Here is a 25,000-nt window from a genome sequence, read left to right as displayed (position 1 = left end):
CACCTAAAAGAACTCCTAACATATTCTTCACCTTAAACTGAAGTTATATGGATACCCCATCGATTTTACTATACTAAGATGAACTTTCCATAACCTATACCCATGATTTATGCAGAGATCCAAAGCAGCATATAGGGGGTACGTTCCCAGGGCAAGATGATGAGACCTTCAGATTCTCTGGCCTCGGGTGCATCAAATAACATAAACAGTAATGAAAGTTTAATAAACAAGATGACAGCCAAGTAGGGCCCTATGTAGTGAAATGATCTGTATTTAACCTATCTGAGATGAGTTTGCAATAAGTTGCCTACATGTTTAGGGCATTTTTTTACTGCAGTGAACGGTGGGTGACTGGCACTGAATTTAAAACAGTGTTTTCAATGAAGAGGCCGGTGGTAACCCAATGCCCTGGTTGGGTCAATGCTCAAGGAAAACAAATAAAGGAAGGCAGAAGGTAAACATGGTAAGCCTCAGTAAAAGAATCAAGGAAAACAGAAGCAGAACACGAGTTCCAAAACGCCAATTATCTCATTTATAATCATTTACATTTCGTAGCCTTCCGAGAGTAAACGAAACTCGCATGAATAATTCTCGTCTATTCTCAACTTCCACTCTCAGAAGGTTAATGAAAACGGCCAAGTCTACGATACGTGAGGAGGTGCCTCTGTAAGGGATTATTCCACGGACCTTGTAAAAGTGTTATGCAAGCTTCGGTTCTCTCTCTCTCTCTCTCTCTCTCTCTCTCTCTCTCTCTCTCTCTCTCTCTATCTATATATATATATATATATATATATATATATATATATATATATATATATATATATATATATACATACTGTATGTATATTTGATTTTAAATAACGAAAAGGTAAAAATACGATTATAAGAACAAAATTTTGTATATATATGTATATATATAATATATATGGGTATATTCATGTATATATATACAGTATATATCTACATATCTGTAAAATACACATTCATATATATATATATATATATATATATATATATATATATACTGTATAAATATACATATATATACACACACAAATATCAACAGAAAATAAATATCACAAACAATTAATGGAATATGACACTCCACTCAGAAATAATTGCTTGATAATCCCTAAAAAAATCATATCAGCAATCCTGATAAATCAATAACCACGTAATTATTTAGTAGAGGGCAAATTGCTATAATTGTTACAAGGGGAGATTTTACTCTTGTTCCTAAAGCTGACATCCCTCTCGATTCCTCTTTGACTGTTATATAGAACTCTTGATCTAAATGACTCTCGCTATCTCTCTCTCTCTCTCTCTGTGTCTTTCTCCCTCTCTCGGCTACGTGAAAGGACAAAAAATAATTGGTTACGATTACAGCCTATGAGAGAGAGAGAGAGAGAGAGAGAGAGAGAGAGAGAGAGAGAGAGAGAGAGAGAGAGAGAGAGAGAGAGAGGTGTTGTGTATGATCAGGAAAATATATATATATATATATATATATATATATATATATATATATATATATGTATGTGTGTATGTATGTATATGTATATATAATATATATGTATATATATGCATATATATATAACATAATTAATCAAAAATTACATTAGAAGTATTTTGTGGAAAATAATCTGTCATCAATACCATGACATATATAGATTAATAACAAAGGAACAAGAGAGAGAGAGAGAGAGAGAGAGAGAGAGAGAGAGAGAGAGAGAGAGAGAGAGAGAGAGAGAGAGAGGATGCTGATGATGAGTGTATGGCTATAACGAAACTGATTCAGTGAACACCAATCAAAGCTGAGTGATGTGAACAGATTGAGAGAGAGAGAGAGAGAGAGAGAGAGAGAATGAGTCCATGGTGATGATTCAGTGAGCAGCAATCAACGTTGCTAAAGAGAGAGAGAGAGAGAGAGGGGACGCTGCTGATCGGCCAAAGAAGCAGGGGGTAATCGATAACCTAGTGCAACGCCATCTATAGGGAGAACGGCCAAGCTATAAGGTTAATCCTTAGTCTCTTGTTGACGATTGAGAATAAAAAAGTATTATCATTTTTTTAATCTTTTATCGTTTTCTTCGTCTTTCAAACTATGCGACGCTTATAAAATTTATAATTTTACCTTTTTTCTTTATCTTGAGAACAACGTAAGCGATAAATGCATCAATATAATTTTATATATTGGGGATTTTGACTTTTAAATATTTTCAGGCATGCAAGCAGACAGTAAGTGGTATCCCGCTGTGAGCTACTCTCAGTATTTCCTTTCTCTCTTAATTTCTTCTTTATGGTTCCTCTCTGTCTATAATTCTTTTTCGCCTTTTGTGAGATGAAGGATTTACTTTCGAATTTTGGCAGAATCAAGGACAATTTGACAGATTCAGTTTGACATTAACTGTCAAAAAAGAGTATTTCCTTTCTCTCTTAATTTCTTTCTGTTGGTTTCTGCCTTTTTATACACCTCATTCGCCTTCTGTGAGAATGAAAGGTTATTTGATAGTTCTGACAAAATACATGATAATTTGACATGTCTGTCATAATGAAGATAATGGTTTGACAGGAACTGCCAGAATAAAGGGGCCTTTTTCAATATAATTATAGGTGAACATGATTAATATATTAGCATCATGTCGGAATAGTTTGACAGTAGTTCTGTCAAGACAAATGGGAGCTGGACACTAATTTTGACAAAACGGGTTGACAATCATTTTTATCTGAATAAAAAAAAACTTTTTAACAGTAATGCTGTTGATATAAAAGATAACAATTTCGTCAGCGTACAGAAAAATTTAAACTTTATTAAATAAAATTTCTGCAATCTAAAGAAGACTTGTATTCTTTGGTAAAACCTAACTATTCACTATATTACTGTTTTATTAAATTCTTTATTTCCATTTGTAAGGTTAACAGAGATTTTTTTATATAATTTCAATTTCAAATAACTTTCTAATTCATTTCCAAATAAACTTTCATCTTTTCAAATACCACTGTGTTGTCCATTTATGTTTGTTGCCTGAAATTCGACAAATATGGCTTATGTAGCAATGAAGAATCCTGAGAGAGAGAGAGAGAGAGAGAGAGAGAGAGAGAGAGAGAGAGAGAGAGAGAGAGAGAGAGAGAGAGAGAGAGAGAGAGAGTTCTTATTATTTATTTACAGAAATACCTGCAATGATGTTTCATACTCTCACAAGTCCTTTGAATAAGATAATTTCAAAAGCAAGGTACACTTAAGACAATTGCCTCATGACGTAAGCATCTCACATAGGACATAGTATACCGAAGACTGAGCTCTGTTGTTCATTATGAATCCTGTAGGCTTAAATGAATAGGCCTACCGTTACTTCATTCAAATGAACGCCATCATATTCTTTGGAAGCTTGAAATTCAAGTCAATGGGACCCTGCGCTGCGGCGGGCTTTTTCAATGTGAATGGGGTTCATCTTCTGAATAATAATAATAATAATAATAATAATAATAATAATAATAATAATAATAATAATAATAATAATAATAATTTTTCTATATTTCTTGTCACCTTCTGTTACTTCTTTCAAATGAACAGCATAATATTCTTTAGAAGTTTGAATTTAAAGTCAGTGGCCCCGTTTGTGGGCTTGTTCTAAACAGGGCTCAACTTCTGAATAATAATAATGATAATAATAATAATAATAATAATAATAATAATAATAATAATAATAATAATAATATAAATCAATTGTATTAATATGCAAAAGATAGAAAACATATATTTATATAATTGTGGATTATTATTACATAACAGGTAATCACGATATTGTGAATTTCTTAGCAATAATAATAATAATAATAATAATAATAATAATAATAACAGTGGAAGGTTACTTTATGATACGGAGTATGATAAATCAAAGTTGATTGATTGACCAGCGTAGTGGCGTCAAAACGACTAAGGTTATCGAAAACGGACCTAAATAATTTGGGCCAAGATTATGTAAATAATCTTGATGTAAATTCTCAAGAAGAGGAATTGGCTTTCCTATAATTGTACCAAAATAATGATAAATATACAACCACATGAGCTGCCTGCATACGGGGTGTCAAGGGAGTAAGAACTCGTGCAGGCATAGGGCCAGGTTACTCTACAAGCAACAAGCAACTATAGCAGTCACTTTAAACATTTATATAATCTAAAAGCAACAAAGCAAGCACAACACAAACTTTAACAATTTATAAGTATCGAGTTGAACTGGGAGTGAACACTTCGATATTTTTGTAATTCCACTGATTTGTGATATTACAATATCTTTCTAAATTATCTTTGCTAAATTATTTTTGTAATAAAATAAAAATGAATTTCAGTGAGGATTTCAGCAAATGGTTGAAAGAACGTCTAATTTCAAATTTGGTCTTGACAATGGGGTAAGTGCATTATTATTATTATTATTATTATTATTATTATTATTATTATTATTATTATTATTATTATTATTATTATTATTATTATTATTATTATTATTATTATATTGGGTAAAAATCTCAATTACGAGGGCACAAATAATGTTCTTTAAGGTCCACAATAATATATCTGACGGTAACAGTTGTAAAACTTTGTAAAACTGTATAAAAGCTTTCGAACCCTTCCCTGGGTTCATCTTCAGTTCAAATGATTGGAACTGAAGATGAAACAATGGAAGGGTTCGAAAGCTTTTATATAGTTTTATAAAGTTTTACAACTGTTACCATCAGATATATTATTATTATATTATTATTATTATTATTATTATTATTATTATTATTATTATTATTATTATTATTATTATTCCGAAAATGAACCTTACTCATATGGATCAAGCCCACCACAAAAAGCTTCCAAAGAATGGCGGTTTTCATTTAAAAGAAGTAACAGAAGGTAATGGGAAATAAAGAAAGAAGAGACCAGGTATTAGAAAAGAAACAAAATCAATCAACCAATTAATAAATAAACATGACACACTGTACAGATATAAGTGAATATAGATTAATTAATTTAAACTGACTAATCCTTTAATTATTAAGCGGACACCAGGGTGGAGAATTCTAATGAAGAAGACCAACCACCAACTACAGGAACACGAAGCATCAGTCTCTCGCTCTCTCTCTCTCTCTCTCTCTCTCTCCTTCATACTATTTAAAATGAACGACTACGTAAACAAACTCAAGAATCTGTTGGAGTACGTCATCGTGCCTTGCATCGTCGGTATTGCCAAGTGTAAGAGAATTCGCCATTTTTTCACTGCGTATAACGTGAGTTGTCAAGCATATCTGACACCTAGTTTGGGGACTTTTATAAAACTGATCCTAAGCTTTTATCTATTTTTCTTTTTATAAAGTAGCCAAATATAACATTAACCTGGATAGTTCAGTGTTGACAGTAATTTGTATAAAACATATGAATAACATAAATATGATTGTTCAGTATCAGCAGTAACAGGGGTTATTATAATTAATTAAGATCAGCATATATTATAAAGGAACAAGGCAGTAAGGACATGAACTTATAAGTGTTCATTTGCAAAGTAAAGAAAGAACTCAGATAAGACGGAAAATGCATATATATATATATATATATATATATATATATATATATATATATATATGTGTGTGTGTGTGTGTGTGTGTGTGTGTGTGTGAGTGTGTGTGGGTGGGTGTGTGTGTGCGCACATATGAATATATGCTTTATATTATATATGCATATATGTACATCAATATATACAATATATATATAAACAGAGAGAGAGAGAGAGAGAGAGAGAGAGAGAGAGAGAGAGAGAGAGAGAGAGAGAGAGAGCTATGAGTAAATAAAAATCGATAATTATTACCCAGGCGAAAAAACATTTGAGACATGACAAGCTTCAAACCAAGTTTTCATAAAGTGCTTCCTATGCAACGGCCCACCCGAAATAGTCGACTCTAATATGAAGCAGTAAAGAGATACTGCACAGTAAATTTAATTAGTTGGGGCCTTTGGCAATTGATGCCTCACAGCGTATACCTATAGCTCGTCTGATGATGACGTCACAGCTCCTTACGACTGTTTTGCTGCAAAGAAAACTATATAGTTTTCAATTGTAAGACGTACGGGTAAAAATTAATTGAATATTTTACATTTTTGTGAATATCTGTTTCTTTTAAAAAACGAAAGAAAAATGGGAATAAGAGGGAAGGCTAATTTCACTTTTAAAAGTAAACCCCTGAAATGCGTGTTACCTGAGATGGCAAGCATGGGGCGTTTAATTAACACCCAGGTGAGAATGTGCCATTTACAAAAATACATCTTCACACACACGTAGCCTACGCATGCGCAGTTACTTTTCAGGTACAGGTAAACATTGATGACAGAAATATGAAGAGAGAGAGAGAGAGAGAGAGAGAGAGAGAGTAAGCGTTGATGATGGAAATGAAAAGAGAGAGAGAGAGAGAGAGAGAGAGAGAGAGAGAGAGAGAGAGAGAGAGAGAGAGAGATGATGAATATTTATAAAATGAGTATACTGTACACGGATTATCGATCACCTATCGATCGTTTCGTAAACATGATGACTCATTCTTGTACACCTGAAGGTGTCCGTTATTGTTGGATTAGCGGGGCCTTATTCCAGCATGACCACGTATCCGTAAGAATTTGAGAGACAGGAGACTCTAAGAGAGAGAGAGAGAGAGAGAGAGAGAGAGAGAGAGAGAGAGAGAGAGAGAGAGAGAGGCTTTCTGATACAAATCCTAAAAAATCCAATTTGACACTTTTACTGAAATAAATATTTTCAACACGTCCAGACCACCCCACACTGATTTCACTCAAATAATAATAATAATAATAATAATAATAATAATAATAATAATAATAATAATAATAATAATCACGCTGCAATGCGGAGTCCATCCCATCTGCTTACCCATTCACAGAAAAAATAAATAAAATAAAACACTCATTATTTCGAACTTGCAAAGCTTTCATCCAGAATATAACCAATTTCCAGGAACAACCAGAATACAACCACACTGCAGGAGCAACCAAAATATAACCATTTCCACGAACAACCAAAAAATAACCACTTTCCAGGAACACATACGTAATCTTAAGAGCGAGCAGCTCAAACGAATGTACGTGTGTTAGAGTTTGAAACACGGCATCTTGCAAGTTTCTTTTGCAACGCTCACACGGAACATATTGCATATTCCTCCGTTATTAGGATATTGCAATATTGCTTCGTGAGAAGTGGCGTGGAGATTTTATTGTTATGTTTTTAGATCATAATTTTCTTTCTTTATTTACGTTGGTTAAGGCTGTCTAGGAAACGTCGAAGACTTATTACAGTTAAAATATAATTTTTTCTGCAGTGAAATGGTTTGTAGGAAAACACTTTTTACAATTTTATTATAATTCTATATTTTAAGATTATACTGATTTTCTTTATTGATCTACGTAGGTTCAAGCCGCCTAGGAAATATATATGGCTTTTATTAGTGTTAAAATATATAAAATATAAGTGGTTAAGGCTATCAGGGAAATGCTGAAGGCTTTCATTACAGTTAAAATATATAAAATATAATTTTTTTTCAAGCACTGACCGCCTAGTAAAAACTGTGGTTTAAATTTATATAAGACGCACTCACTCAAATGGCGTCTTTCTTTGCACTGCAATAATATGCAAATCATTGCAGCTTGCATCATTCTCCTAGCGTCAGAAGACAAGGAAGAAAATAAGAGAGAAAAATCATGAGAGAGAGAGAGAGAGAGAGAGAGAGAGAGAGAGAGAGAGAGAGAGAGAGAGAGAGAGAGAGAGCTATAATTTAAGTGTTTAAGAATCTTGCGACAAACTTACTATCCTCTAACTTTATTCACTTTTACCAATTTTACGAGAGAGAGAGAGAGAGAGAGAGAGAGAGAGAGAGAGAGAGAGAGAGAGAGAGAGAGAGAGAGTTGATGAGGTAAGAAATGGGCCAATTTCAGCTACACATTAATTTTCATCTAATATGTCGACACGTCTCCTCACGATCATCGATCAAAATTCAGAGAGAGAGAGAGAGAGAGAGAGAGAGAGAGAGCGTTTAACAGCAGTTCTCCGGTTTCAAGGAACGAGACGGATTGGTATAACCGATCTCGGCACCCGAGATGGGAAAAAAGGAACGTAAAAAAAATTTTAAAACGGATTTCGAAAATTATGCTTTAACAATTGCGCGATTCCCGAAATGTGCCTTGCTAATGATGGCTCCAGGGACGGGCTTGTGCGAGAGAGAGAGAGAGAGAGAGAGAGAGAGAGAGAGAGAGAGAGAGAGAGAGAGAGATGTAAGTACTAGCTTAAATTAGATCATAAATACAAATATGAGTCTTCATCTTTGTAATACTTTTGACTTACGACCACGTATATTGTGTGTGTGTGTGAGAGAGAGAGAGAGAGAGAGAGAGAGAGAGAGAGAGAGAGAGAGAGAGAGAGAGAGAGCAGATCAAGCTTATTTTTCTGGGCACAACTACATGGATTCCATATAAGGTATAGTAAAGTTGGTCATTAAAAATAAACTGTTATGTTGGGAGATCTTTGAAAGAAGACGTAATTTGTAGTTTTGGAGTTATAATATTATATATATATATATATATATATATATATTAATATATATATATATATATATATATATATATATATATATATATATATATATATTATATATATAAAAGACAGTTTCCCATTAAATGTCCCACAGCACAAAGAGAAATTATCTATAGATATGTCAGCCTCCTCATCCAGTTATAATAAACAATTATCGCGAGTATTAACATGAAATGGGAATGTGTAATTCTAGTGTATATATGTGTATATATTATATATACATATGTATATACTCATACATTTGTATAAAGAGTATTAGAAAACTGGATGAAAATCCTAATAGGCTTACAAATCAAGACGAAACCGGTCAGAATTTACAACCAGTTTTTTCATTTTATTGTGGGGTAGTGTGACATCTAAATCACGTGTCAGAGTGATTGTAGTTATATATATATATATATATATATATATATATATATATATATATATATATATATATATATATATATATATATATATATATATATATATATATTTAGAATTTATAAAAATCACTGCGCACAGATATAAAAATTCAGGAAAGAAACAGGTGGCACATTACCGCGCTTATTCTATCCCACAATGTCAAAATAATTCTAAATAACAGCGATATTCTTTCGTATAATTACATGACGAAGCGGAAAAGAGACTGCAGCATAAACTACTAAAACTAAAACATCTAAGCAGTAAATGAAAGATACTACCTTCTGGAACATCGTCAAGGATGAAGAATGAGAATAAGAAGACGAAGTAGGGCAATCGCGTGTTTACTATTTGTGCTTCTTCTTCCGCAATGTTCTCGCTGCCACTAGAACCCCAAAAACCTAACTAAATGACAGGGAACGAAAAGTGTAGCCCACGTTGTTATCGCTCTAGATAACGTTATCAGGAAGTGCCAAGAAAAACAGCCTTAATACACCACCTGGGGTGAAGGAGAGAGAGAGAGAGAGAGAGAGAGAGAGAGAGAGAGAGAGAGAGAGAGAGAGAGAGAGAGAGAGAGGATCTTTACGTAGCAGATATCATGTTTCTGCGAAATTGCTCGTTATCATAGAGGCCAAGCCTGCGCGTGTGTCTGTGTGTGAGAGAGAGAGAGAGAGAGAGAGAGAGAGAGAGAGAGAGAGAGAGAGAGAGAGAAATTCTTTACGTAGCAGATATCATGATTCCGTGAAATTGCTGCAGCACTTTATAAATCTCTTTTGTGTGTGTGTGTGTTTTTTTTTAGTCTGACTTTCCTCGTTATCAGAGAAGCAAGGCCTGAGCCGCGAGCGTGTCTGTGCGCGTGTATGTAGGTATGTGCGTGTGCACGCGCCTGTACGTGGGTTATGACTAAGCTTGTAGGCGAGCATAATCCAGGGGTATAAAGAGCCAGAGATTAGGACTAGGACCCAGAACCTTGGCAATCTCTGCAGCAGTCCCAGATTTAACGCGCAAGACCCGGGCTAGCTATGCGAAGTTTGCTCGGGAATTGCACTGAGATTGCTCTGGGGTTGCTTTGGGATTGCTTTCGGGTTGCTCTGGGAGTGCTTTGGGGTTGTTCTCAGATTGCTCTTGGGATCTCTGAGATTACTCTGGAATTGCTTTGAGGTTTCTCTGGGACTGCTTAGGGTTTGCTCTGGGATGACTTTCGGGTTGCTCTGGGATTGCTTTGGGGTTACTCTGTGGTTGCTCTGGAATTGCTTTGGGGTTGCTCTGGGATCGCTTACGGTCTGCTCTGGGGTTGCTCTGGGATGACTTTGAGGTTGCTCTGAGATTGCTCAGTGGTGTCTCTGGGACTGCTCTGGGGTGTCACTGGGATTGCTCTGAGGTTGCTTTGGGGTTGTCCTGAGGTTGCTCTGGGGATTGCTCTAGGGTTGCTCTGAGATTGCTCTTGGGTTGCCCTGAGGTTGTTCTGAGATTGCTTTGGGGTTGCTCTGAGATTGCTATGGGGTTACTCTGGGATTGCTTTACGGGGTCAGTGTTGCGTGTTGCTTGAGACGTGGGCGTTGCTTTGAAATGGTGGACGTTTTCCAGTGTTGCTGCTAAATTACTGTTCAATATACTTGCAGCAGATTATGTGTATTTGAGAAAATCTGGCCTGACGGGTGTTACGAAAGTCGTCTCCTCCTAAGACCCTTTTGTAATTTGTATATTTGGGATATAAAATTCACCCCTGTTGCCAAAAAAAAAGATGGCTTGACAGGTGCTACGAAAGTCGCCTTGTCCTTGAGTATATAATTCACTCCTGAGGCCACAAACCACACACACACAAAAAACGAGGAAATAAAACAAAATTTTAGGAAAGGTGGCCTGATGGGTGTTACGGAACTCGCCTTGTCACGAGATCTCTTCACTATATTTGTATATTAGGACATAAATTTCACTAAAAATAAAAAAAACTGAGGAATCGAACCATCGTGTCATTAACGCAGATCGCGTGCCAGGCCGGAACAAGTCACGATATCACAGTTCCGATACGACCTTGGGACATGCGAAGGTGTATGTGTTAAAATGTGCAGAAGATGGACGAACTTATTTACTCTTTTTTATTTTTTACTTTTTTTTTTTACTTTATAGAGGGGTGTCACGAACGCTAATTACTCTGGGGTTCGTGCGTGTTGGCATAAAGGAGGAACATCCTGGCTTATGAATACTAATGTTTCGGGGCTATTAGGAGAAGTAATTTTGGAGACGGTTATAAAGCTGCTTAATTTAGGTTTGATGTATCACAAACAGCAATAATAATAATAATAATAATAATAATAATAATAACACTTACTATTATTAGTATTAGAATTAGTAGTAATAGTAGTGATAGTAAAAGTTTTCTTAATAATGTGTATCCTTCGCCAGTTACCTCTGTACACTAATATCTAAAGCCTTGTCATGCGTTAGAACCACATGGCTGAATATGTAAACTTCAGTTTACCAATAAGCTAAACTTCAACGGAAGTTAAAATCTGCGAGCAATATAAACTTCTACTTTATAAAAACAAGAATCAGAAACTTTGCCTTCTTTGGATGAGAACCCTGGAGTGGAGCTGACTACTAAGGTCGCATATTACCGACCTGGCTACGGAAGAAACACTACTGACCTTGGCAAGACCTAGCCAAGAGTGGTGCTGACAAGTAAGGTTACCATATTACCGACCTAGCCAAGATTGGCATAGCAACTCAGTTCACCAAAATTACGACCTAGACGCAGGCAGTACTGACAGGTCAGTTCAAAACACTAACGACCTACTAGTTTTAAGGGGTGTGTTTGTGTGTGTGTGTTCGTGTAAATGTCTACGAGAAAGACATTTGTGTCCACCACGTATGCAAGTATTTCTGAGCGAGTATGTGCTATACTCATAAAATACCCACTAGCTTTAATAACCATATATAAAATGCCTAAAGGATAATTATAACAATTAACTACAGTAAATTATACATAAAAAACTTTACTTTTCCTTTCCAGTCCCTGTTCAGTAACCTCCAAATAATATGAAAAAATATTAATAATTCTCGCTCTAGTGAATATGTACGTTTCCGCTCACCCTTTTATTTATTAGTGAGGTTTCAAGTGAATAAAAGGAAGAATAAGAATGAATAATTAATGTATGTACGTGCAAGCGCGCAAGAGCACTCTCATCTTTAATTCACGGAATAGTGAAGTTTTTTAAAACTTATGTTATTCGGAAGGCACAAGGCTTCATAATATTTTTATTGTCTTTGAGCTCTCTCTCTCTCTCTCTCTCTCTCTCTCTCTCTCTCTATATATATATATATATATATATATATATATATATATATATATATATAATATATATATATATATATATATATATATATATTAAATTACTTACATATATGTATATACATACATACACATACATAAAATAGAATTTTAACAAAATACTGCATAATTTCTAATAAATATTCTTACCCATTAAGGATTAGCTACATAAGAATTCCCCTTTTTTATAAATTATTGTATGATTATAATTTTACATTATAAATAATTGTATAATTCATAATTAATATCTTTAGCCAGCAATTTAAAGACTAGCTAAACGAACAATAATATACATTATTCATCAAAATTCCCCTTCTGCAAATAAAAAAATTATATACATTCTCCTTCAAAAGTAAAAATACAAACAACACAAGTAAATAAAAAAACAAAAGGAATTTCTTTAAATTAAAGATTTAAAAAACAAGCAAATTAAAAAAAACACCAAAGACATTTGGTAATGATTTACTTTTGTTCACAAACGCATCTTTTTTTATTCCCGACTCGAAATAAATTCCAGTGACACGCGTTCCCTCGCCTACCGAAGCACCGACGGCAAGGAATCCTCACGAAGAGTATCCTACGGGGTGGGGGGGGGGGATGGGGGTGGGGGGAAGCCCAATCGCGGGTAACTAACCTCCCACCCCGCGTCAGTGCCTTAGGGCGGAAGCCCTTTGAAATTGGGGCACAGAACTGGGAGTTAATTTGGACCATCGTAGAGATGGTCCAAATTAACTGGAAAGCAGAGTAGGAATCGGTTAACTGGAACAAAGAGTAGAAATCGTTTAACTGGGACTCAGAGTAAAAGTTGTTTATCTGGAACACAGTGTAAAAGTTGTTTATCTGCAACACAGAGTAAACGTTGTTTATCTGGAACACAGAGTAAAAGTTGTTTATCTGGTACACAGAGTAAAAGTTGTTTATCTGCAATACAGAGTAAAAGTTGTTTATCTGGAACACAGAGTAAAAGTTGTTTATCTGAAACACAGAGTAAACACTATTTATCTGGAACACAGAGTAAAAGTTTAGACAGCCAAACTAAGAACCAGACGAGACAGAAACACTGTGACACAGTTGCGACCATTATTAAACAAGGAACGCAAAACAGCCACAGACGAACAAGGTCACAAAGCAGCCAGTTAAACTGGGACGGCGCAGGCATAAAACCAGGACAGGCTCAGTTAAACTGGGACACAGAGTACAAACAGTCTTTAAAAAGCTGAGACGCAGAGGAGAGACTTAATTCTTGTAACTGGGACAGTGATGTCTGATGTCTGTTTTGAGCTAAACCCTGGCCAGCCCTATGAGAGCCGTTAATCAGGTCAGTTTTTAGACTATAATAATAATAATAAACTAAAACCTGGAAAGTCGTAAGTTCCTTAGTTCCTTTTTTATCGACTTTGGATTTGTGTGACACTTCTCCCCCTTCCCCTTATCCTATTTTCTCTTCCTCCTCCTTCTCCTCCCCCCTCTTTCCCCTACCCCCTGGAAAGTCGTAAGTTCCTTTTATTGACCTTGCATTGTGTGACACCAACCGCCTTCCCCTTCCCTTACCCTCTTTTCCCCTACCATCCTCCTCCTCCCCCCCCCCTTCTCCTCTTTTCCTTACTCTGGGAGATTCTAATTGGCCAAAAACTGCGACAATTCTCAGGCTGGTTACCGCATTGCCATAGAATTAGCTAATTTGCTTGTTTTAATGTTTCCTTGTTTTTAATCTTTTTTTTTTACGTTTTTCCCTTACTTTTTTTTTAGTTTTTCAGTAAACCACTGACATCGTGACACATGAACAGAATTAAGAATGCTGAATTGGTAATTCAAAAAACACAGGCTCTATGAATTAAAGGTTAAGTTTTCCTTATTAAAATTAAGTTTTCGGAGATGAAAGTATTCTCCTATACAAGTAATATATTGAAAAAGACAGTCAAGGGATAATTACACATTAGTTTTTCATTGTTTCATCATTTCTAAACTACCTATGATAGAATATCCCTCCTTCACAACCACTGTCTTCCTAAGAAACAAGGAACAACCCTCAAAGTGTCAATCACTTCATATAAACCTGAAGAGAAAGGCAAAAACACACGCCAACAAACAACAAACGACAGAGAACAAACGGCATCAAAGAAAACAAAAGACGCGACTCAGCGTTGCTTTCCAAACACTGACGAAGGGGTGACGCGTAACCTAAGCTCGCGAAGAGCGAATGACCCGAAGTTGTCTAGGGACACCTCCTCCTCCTGCAGTAGAGACGCGAAATGGTAATGATTGAATATGCATGAACTTTTGCAAGATGGCGAAGGCGCGGAAGCCTTTGGGATGATATTGCGAGTCGCTATGCAACCTGAAGTTGGAGGGTGATAAGGGCTTAAATAACGAGAATGAAGATGTACCCGAGGGCGTCTTTAGCGAACTTGACGGAAACTGAAGACGCAAGATGTTTATGAATTGAGGGCAATGTTCCAAACATTAAGGTCCAACGTTAAGATTTTATGACCAGGATGAAGAGAAGAATTTGGGATATAAAAATAAAGTGCTTGACCTCATTAGAAATATATTAGTCAATGTGAATTTTATATATATATATATATATATATATATATATATATATATATATATATATATATATATATATATATGTGTACATGTATGTCACACTGACTAATATATTTCTAATAAGATCAAGCACTTTATTTTTATATCGCCAATTCTTCCCTTCATCCTAGTCATAATATATATATATATATATATATATATATATATATATATATATATATATATATGTATATATATATATATATATATATATACTATATACATACTGTATATATATAAAATACATATATATATATATATATGAGAGAGAGAGAGAGAGAGAGAGAGAAAACCCATACAGAAAAGGGGTGTCTGAATCTCGTACACATTATAACTTGAAAATTACAATAACGGTACCTACATATATTTCAGTTAAGACATAATAACGTTACAACAATAAAAGCTATCACGAAACCAACCACCCCCCCCCGCCTCCTTAACATAAATACAGTGCTCTTCTTGTAAGATTAAATTTGATCCTTAGCAGAAATCGGAAGTGATAAATTTATAGTCTAAAAGACGAGATTCATTTAGTACCATTAACTGACATAACACGAGTAAGGACCTTAATAGTAAGATTGTTGAAAAATATGAAGATATTCTTATAAATCCGAGATTTGACGAATGGAATGGAACATAAATTTAGGCCATAGGCCAAGCAAGGGCTGGGACCTGTGAGGTCATTCAGCACAGAATGGGAAATTAAGAGCAAAAAGGTCTTAAGTGTGTAACAGGAGGATACCCTCACAACTGCACTAAGAAACAATTGATAGGAGAAGGTTGAAGAAATTAAGATGAAAGAAAGTTAATACGAACGGAGGTACAGTCAAATGAATGAAAAGGGTCGCAGCTAGCGGCCGAAGGGACGCCGCGAGGAATCTTATTAAGCGATGCCTACGGTGCACCGCGTGAGGTGCACTAAGGCACTACTTCCCTGACCGGAAACGGGAAAAAACCATCTCCTGAGACTAATGTTCTTAGTGAATATTCTCTCTACACGATATTACTCACCTCGTTGTCATATAGACCAGGCTTCGCCTTGGAGCTTCCTTATCTGGAACAATGTATTGACATGCATATTTTAGCCATGAATCAGGAGGGGGAAGGAGGTGCCTGGGTTCATATCTGAAATTGGCTGGGCGTCATAAATCTCGTGGCACCCAGATGTCCCGCCCACACACCGCCCATACCACCCCCCAACCCTCGACCTGGCCTGATATCTTTGGAGCAGATTTGAAAGAGATTTTGGGAGTTTGGGGTAAAGTTTTATCGCGAAAATTGTTGGTAATCCGCAAAAAAAAGTATTTGAAGACATTCTAGTACTTAGAAAAACAGATCTGAACACGCAAAAAATATTTCAGATATCTTACGGTCTAAGCAAAATACAATATATATATATATATATATATTCAAATGTCTGTCAATACCATTAAAACTGAAGGCACGAAACGTATCTAAAGATGTTTTGATCACTATAAAAAAAAAAATTGCGACTGGAAATTCAATTCGAAGATCTCTCGAATTGAACGCAGAAGAGCAGAAGTAAAATACATATTTCAGATTCACTTGATATTATCCAAACTTGAGACAAAGGGGAGTATTTAAAGATACTTTGATTTTTATGAGAACATACATATTGTATGTACAGTATATATGTATACATCATGTATATTTATATATATACATATCTATATAAATACATATACAGTATATATATATACATATATCTGGGTGTGTTTGAACGAGTATGCAAAATCCTTTTTATATCAAACATCACCAGCTTTGAATCCCGCTCACCATCCGTTCCCCAAAAGTCTATCAATAACCCATTTAGCCCGGGAGTACACACACACACACACACACACACACACACACACACACACACAATCTCCTCATCCTCCACCTGGGCCACCAAAGAAAAAAAAATCTCCCTTACAGATTCTTCCTCATTATCATAAAGTCAAGAAGGTTATTCCCTGGGCCTTCGACTAAAGCGGTGCCGCTGTTGTGGTTGGGGAGAGAGAGAGAGAGAGAGAGAGAGAGAGAGAGAGAGAGAGAGAGAGAGAGAGAGAGAGAGAGAGGGGAGAAAGGAGAGGAGCTATACAAGTGGTGAGAGACGTACAAGAGAGAAAGAATGGGAGCTAGAGTAAAAGATACATGGGTAAAAGATAGAGAGAGAGAGAAAAGGAGAGATTAAGAGAGAAAGATACACCAGAAAAGAGAGAGAGAGAGAGAGAGAGAGAGAGAGAGGCGCTATACAAGTGGTGAGAGACGTATTAAGGGAGAAAGAATGAGAGCGAGAGTTACATGTGGTGAAAGATACACCAGGAAAAGGAGAGAGAGAGAGAGAGAGAGAGAGAGGAGGCGCTTAAGGGAGAGGAAAGTATAAGGAGGATGTGTAAGACAATAAGCGGTAAAGGAGGGAGAAGTAAGGAAAATATCAGGAATAAAAGTAAGGAAGTGAGTAGGAAGAGAAAAGAAAGAAGAAAATGTAGGAAAGAAAACACAGAAATAAAGCAGGAGATAAACAGGAAGAAGGAAGAGAAAGATGAGGAGAAAGTGTTACGATGTTTGTTCGTTAAGATAAATAGGAAGAAGGAAGAGAAAGGGGAAGAGAAAGAGATACGATGTTACTTCTTAAGATACTTAGGAAGAAGGAATAGGAAGAGAAAGAGAAGGAGAAAGAGATAAGACGTTCGTCTTAAGATAAATAGGGAGAAGGGATAGGAAGAGAAAGCAGGAGAAAGAGATACGAAGTTTGTTCGTTAAGATAAATAGGAAGAAGGAAGAGAAGGAGGAAGAGAAAGAGATACGATGTTTGTTCTTCAAGCGAGAGCTGGTTTTCGTAGAGGGTCGAGTAATCTCGACGTAAATAAACAGGGTCTTAATGACATCAGGTGCATTGAGGTAAGAACTCTATGAGTTGGTTTTGTTTCTCTCTATTCCTCTCTTCTTTAACAAATTCTTAGTTTATTATCGACTTTTACCAATCTTCATTCTTCGCTTCTTTCTTATTCGGAGGAGGTGGTAAGTGAAAACTAACTGTTTGTTGAATTAAGTTTAATTAACTCTGTTTGTTGAATTAAGTTAGATTTCAGAGGTGGCACGTGAAAATTAACTCTATTGAATTTAGTTAATTTACTTCATTTGTTAAATATACCCTGTACTTTAAGTTAATATTGTTAATATAGTTTTATTTCCTTAACTCGTAAATACTTTATTATAAAAAACGTTACCTTACAAACTGACAATTCAAATGTGCCTTTTTGTTATAACTTTTAAACCAAAATGACTGATTTTTATTTAAGTTTAGCAACTGTAAAACTCTCAATACTATTATTTTAAGCAATCGATTCACATTCGTAAATAACACTTTAGCCTGAAAATGACTGAGGTAAATTCTTTTGTCCAAAATTTACAAAAGTCGTTATTCTAATAGTAAAAATCTTTGAACTTAGTATATCAGATAAGGTGTCTTTGTTTGAACTTAATACCTCAGAAAAGGTGTCTTTGCTTGAACTTAGTACCTCTCAAAGCTGTCTTCCTTTGAACTTAGTATCCAAGAAGATGTTTTCTTGTCTGAATTTAAGATCTCAGAAAAAGGTGTCTTTGTATGAACTACTGTAGTATCACAGAAAGAGTGCCTTATTTTGAACTTAGCATCCCATAAGAGGTTCCTAGTTGGAACTTTGTATCCCAAAACGCATTCCTCGTTTCAACTTTTAATATCTCACTCCAAGCTGTCTTTATTTAATCTCTGACCATTCCAAAACCAGGTGTCTTTGTTATAACTTAGCACTTCAGAAAAAAAGTGCCTTTGCTTTGTCTGAACTTAGTAGCAGTATCCCAGAACAGTGTCCTTGTTCAGAAAACCTCTCTCTCTCTCTCTCTCTCTCTCTCTCTCTCTCTCTCTCTCTCTCTCTATAGCAACCAACAGAGCCTCTCAGAGGCATTTCGTAAGTTTATAAATATTTTCTTAGAAAAATAACCAGGGCCACGGAGCTCAAGAGGTTTCGAGGGAACAAATCGCCGAAGACCGGTAATAAAAGGGAGGTTCCTAATTTTAGCTCTTCAAGAGCTTTTTGTTATTCAGGTGGCGAAATCTTTTTCGTCGAAACGCTCGGAAGAATTTCAGGTATTTGGGCCTTTCCTAGAAGATGTAGCTTTTGCTGACATTATTATTATTATTATTATTATTATTATTATTATTATTATTATTAGGATACAAACTTACCATCAGTATCATTGAAAATGGTCAAATATTCACTTTTGTAACTTAACCCAAAAGCTTGCAAGACAAGTTTAAACAGAAAATCGAAAAATTGAAAAGAAATCGAGGTAAATCAACAAATCAACCTTTTAAATGCGTTTTTAACCAGAATAATGATAATAATAATCTGGTAAAGAAATCCACAATGATGTCAGGGTAAGTATATATTTTTTCACCAATAATAATAATAATAATAATAATAATAATAATAATAATAATAATAATAATAATAATAATAATAATTGAAAAGGGAATGGTATCAAGTTGTTTTATATATATATATATATATATATATATATATATATATATATATATATATATATATATATGTGTGTGTGTGTGTGTGTGTGTGTGTGTGTGTGTGTACTCCTAAACCATCATTACTAAAATAACTCTCACTAAACCATTCAGCAACTAAAACTATATTAACAATCCTAATGAGCAAAATTCCCCAGCTATACACCTGGTGCCGGAACCCTGCTATTAAACAAAAAAAAAGGTAATCACCTTTTTTATACGAAAACCATTAGGCCGTCACAAAAACGCTATTGTCATTATCAACTCATTTCAATGATAAAACGCAGAGATTGATTTTTTTTCTTTTTGTAACTTTAATTTTGGTTTTTATGTTCTGATATGGACTTCAAGCTGTTGAGATTTTCAATGGATAAATGGTGAGGTTTGGAAAGTGATTTGTGTATGATTTTACATATCAGATATAAAAAAAATAATTTATTTAGCTTTGAAAATGATTTACATAGCGTTTTACACATCAGAGGAAAAATATATGAATTAATTTTAGCTTCGTACGTTCATAGTTAACTTGGTACATACATACTTCTAGCATGAGGCCACAGATATTCAGACATAAAACCCACAGACGGCAAAAGATACAGTTGAACGAAAATAAAATCTCAAAAGAAATGAGCATAATAATCAAGAGAGAGGTCAGCAAAATAGACGAATATATAACTTTAATTAAGACCCCAGATTCTTTACCTATTATAGTTTCTATACGGATTAGGGACAGGTATGAATTTAGGGACTGTCACAGCAAAATTTAATACCATAAATAACCAGACGTTTATAGAAATAAATCTGAAATTTCCCATTCACAAAAGCAGACAGCAGGAAAAGGCCCCACATAATTTTCTTTGACTCCATAAACATACACCATCCCTAGCGGCAGAATTCAGCATCATAAATAACCAGAAGTAAATAGAAATAAATTTGAAAATTCAGTCACAAAATCAGACGCCTGCAAAATGCAACACAGTTTTCTTGTCGACTTGATAAACATACACTAATACTGACTAGTTTATTTTTTCTTCCAATCAATCGACAGGTTTTGGATCTCCATACATCACAAGGAACTAATAAAAAGAGGATTGATTTTCACACAGGCAACAACGACCCATGAAGCCATAGAATCTTTCCCAATCCCAATATCAAAGGATTCTGGAATTTATCTGGAATGATACACGTTGCATGGGGCGGTTCTGGACGCCTGTACTGGAAGCCTATCGTTCACGTCACAGCCCTCCCTTCCTCTGCCTCGCTGACAGGTTCTGTCATTGCAGCTGGGTCTGTGTACTGTGAAGGCTGTTTGGACGGGTTTTCTTTCCTTTTTGTTTTTATTTATTTGCATGCAGTTATTGATCACGAATGCACGCGTTTCCTCTGTGTTTTCAAAGCTCGGTGCCATAGGAGTTTGGATACAGGAGGTTGGTGTAGGATTAAGAAACATTTCTTACCAAGAGTTACTGAAATATGCATTAAACCTTAGTAGACTTTTACAAGCGGTAATATGTCAAAACAAAGCCCAAAAACCCGAAGGATGAAGATTAATTAAGGTGTATTAGGCTCTTTGCAATGCCAGATCAATTAACATATCAAAATATCATCTAGAATTCTGTATTAAAGCAGACAACACATCATCTGCAATTACTGATCATGTACCATCTTTGAATCACAAAATAGCCACCCAACTTCACCGCTATATATATATATATATGTATGTATGTATGTATATACATATATATATATGTATGTATGTATGTATGTATGTATATGCATATATATATATATATATATATATATATATATATTCTTTCTTTATATATATATATATATATATATATATATATATATATATATATATATATATATATATATATATATATATATCGCGTTAGTCTTTAATAAGACGGGATGGTTTAGATTCCAGATTCTTTAATTTCCAAAGTACTACAAGCTTTCGAAGAGGTAGTCTTCTTCATCAGGTACCCAATGAAGAAGCCTATATGTCTTCGAAAGCCCGTAGTGCTTTGGAAAATAGAGAATCTGGAATCTACACCATCCCGTCTTAATGAAGCCTAAATTAAGTATCATCATTGACTACGTTTTGTTCAGCATATAATAAAAGTATAGTAAAGTGACAGAGACTGACTTGTTTTTCTGTATAGTTAAAAACAATATAATGACAGCTATTGCTAAAATTTGCGTAAAAATCATTAGAGCGAAAAAGCCTCCATAATTTTTCTGAATAACTCAAAAAGAATATCATGAAAAATATTACTGAATATTGCTAACAATTGGTATGAAAATCTGTATTACAATCATGCAAGACTGTTTCTCTAACGACCCACAAACTACACCTAAACAAACAGGGCGTAATGAATAAATTACACGGTTGCTCTCACACGCTACCGGTTGCTAAGCAACAGGTAAAAAAATAAATGAGAGAGAGAGAGAGAGAGAGAGAGAGAGAGAGAGAGAGAGAGAGAGAGAGAGAGAGAGAGAGAAGCAATATATTAGTTAAACTCAACGACCTTGTTTCACGGCTGCGGGAGCATGAGTTAGTAAACAGTAATAATAATAATAATAATAATAATAATAATAATAATAATAATAATAATAATAATAATAAAATTTGTATACCTCTGCCTTGTCGCTCAATACGTAAGCGCGTCAAATTGCAATAATCATTTGCATTTTATGTCCAAATAAGTATAAACAAAAACCTCTTACTTCAGTCCTTTATCCTTCCGTTACCAAGGTCAAAACGTATATGGTTATAACCATGCATATGCACCAAGGTCATATTAGGTCAGATTACAAGAACACTTATCATGTAACAATTATCTGTTTAATTTTCAGATATATGAACACTCTCCCCTGGCAATAGAACCTCAATTTTATTTAAAATTTCCTAACATCAACAACGTTTTTGACGAATCACAAATACTTTAGTTCTAGCTAACTTGTCATAATAAATAAATATGTGAATAATTATATAAATTAATAAATGTATATAGTAAATAAATAGATTAAATAAACATACATATATAGTAACTAAATAGATATATACATGTATATACATATATATATATATATATTTATACATATATATATATTTATCTATTTATTTACTATTTATATTTATTTATCTATTTATTTATATAGTCATTTACTATACATATTTATTTATTAATACAAATTTGTACAAATACATAAATACTTATATACAGTACATGAACATAAATAGATAAAATAAATATATATATTAGTAAATATATAAATATATATTATATATATATATATATATATATATATATATATATATATATATATATATATATATATATATATATATATAATGACCAAACATATGTCGCTTGATATCTATTATATATATATATATATATATATATATATATATATATATATATATATATATATATATATATATATATATATATATATATATATATATATATATATATATATATATATATAATGACCAAACATAATACTCTCAGAACGACAAACATGTCGCTTGACGTCTCCTGACACAAGAACACTTCCCAAACAAGCAAGCCTTCTTGACACAAGCACTTCTACCTTCCCCCCCCCCCACCCCTTTTCCTGCTCCCTCCAACTCCCCCCAACAAAAGCTACTACTCGGCCTTTGAATCTCGTCCTTCTTGAAGACTCTTTAAAAAATAAAAGTGCTTCGATGCCCAAGTACCTCGTCCATTTCCTTGGAACGCGGGGTATGACGCCTTTTATTGTATTATTATTATTATTATTATTATTATTATTATTATTATTAGTAGTAGTAGTAGTAGTAGTAGTAGTAGTAGTAGCCTTTTATTATTATCGTTATTATTATTATTATTATTATTATTATTATTATTATTATTATTAACAGAATACTCAATCTTCTAACACAAATCATTAAAAAATTGTGGACGAAGTTAATCAAATTTATCCTTGGAAAGGTAGAGAAGATGGTATTTGATTTCCATTACACATCTTTGATAAATTGTTTGAATTTATCTGTTAGTGAAGGAAAATATATTCGGATTAAATAACCTTAGAATTTATCTATCAACACAAGGTGGTAACTTACGAAAGATTTAAACGTGTTTACATAGCCTGCAACCTCTCTCTCTCTCTCTCTCTCTCTCTCTCTCTCTCAACACGACCTCTGACATATCCCAATATACACCAATACAGGCTATTGATCAGGTCAAGGACTGACCTTCAGTCCCACAGTCTGGTTTATCCAAGTTACATCGAAATTCAACTACAAAAAAATAACGAAATAAATAAATATATAAAAAGAAAAGAATAAAATTCATTACTGAAAACAAACGACGCGATGGATTTTTTTACCGTGACTTTGAACCCCAGCGAAACAAAAGTTACCTTTCCATCAAAGTGCTTTCAAGGATTCATCGATTCACGGGTAGTTCGGGTACAGGATAGTTCCTCCCCTCCCCCCATAACTAACACTCCACCCATACCCATTCCCTCCCTCCATCTTCACAAAACACACAGACAAACGTACACACATACACATAGACACACACATACCCACACAAAGAGGTTTGATCAAACTCCATACATGTTCACACAGCAATGGATCCGGGGTTCGATCCCAACCAGCCGTCCAACAGTCGACCCAGCTGTGGCTCGGTACCAGCGTAAGCTGGGAGTTAAATACGGGGTATGGGCTAGCAACTTCATCCCTATCAGATTTACTGAGACCTGAAAGGCCATGCCTTGTTGAAGTGAGCACCTCAAAAAGAGGAAAATTACATATTGTAAATATATATATATATATATATATATATATATATATATATATATATATGTGTGTGTGTGTGTGTGTGTGTGTGTGTGTGTGTGTGTGTGTGTGTGTGTGTGTGTATGGGTACATGACTATAACCGCTGACACGTGATTTATCCGTCACAACATACCACAACATACCGGTTTCGGCTTTATTTCTAAGCCATTTTGACAGGACTGAGAGACCTATATAGTGGTAGAAATTTACAATATATATAAATATATATGACAGTGACGTATGGATGCTGAATGTGATCGAAAGAAGTGGTGAGATGAAATGTTTATTTTATATATATATATATATATATATATATATATATATATATATATATATATATATATATATATATATATATATATATACTGTATATATATAAAGCACACAGTTCATCTCAGCACTTTCATATATAATATGGAACAAAGAGATTTGAAAGACTGAGAAATGTCGGGAGATGTAGGAGTGTAGGAAGGTGGGCGTAGTTGTAGGGACAGATCTGATTATTCTGAGACTGTTGTTTAGCCATTGTTTAGGTTCTCCGAGTCAGTTCAAATTACTTGAATTCAATAAATAATCTGGCACATAAAAAATGTTGTTGTAACCATATTTTTCATAGAGGGGAATCCGACTGATAACATTTATCAGA

General features: G+C 34.4%; 1 protein-coding gene across 6 annotated transcripts in view; it reads right to left on the bottom strand.

The window, feature by feature from the left end:
* Nep3 (Neprilysin 3) overlaps positions 1 to 25,000 on the bottom strand; it is a 113,794-nt gene that overhangs the window by 58,415 nt on the left and 30,379 nt on the right. For 2 of the 6 annotated variants that reach the window (XM_067116286.1, XM_067116289.1), the window contains exon 1: positions 9,311 to 9,436. The exons of 3 other annotated variants lie outside the window; for them this stretch is intronic. In XM_067116286.1, the coding sequence (XP_066972387.1) occupies positions 9,311 to 9,322 (12 nt within the window). In that variant the 5' untranslated portion in view covers positions 9,323 to 9,436. Of the gene's footprint in view, positions 1 to 9,310; positions 9,444 to 25,000 lie in introns of those variants that run through there. One more of the 6 variants, XM_067116284.1, reaches the window with a different exon arrangement.

Source organism: Macrobrachium rosenbergii, chromosome 14 (assembly GCF_040412425.1).
Source record: "Macrobrachium rosenbergii isolate ZJJX-2024 chromosome 14, ASM4041242v1, whole genome shotgun sequence".
In the NCBI taxonomy this organism is placed as follows: Eukaryota; Metazoa; Arthropoda; class Malacostraca; order Decapoda; family Palaemonidae; genus Macrobrachium; species Macrobrachium rosenbergii.
This window is presented reverse-complemented; position numbering and strand designations above follow the sequence as displayed.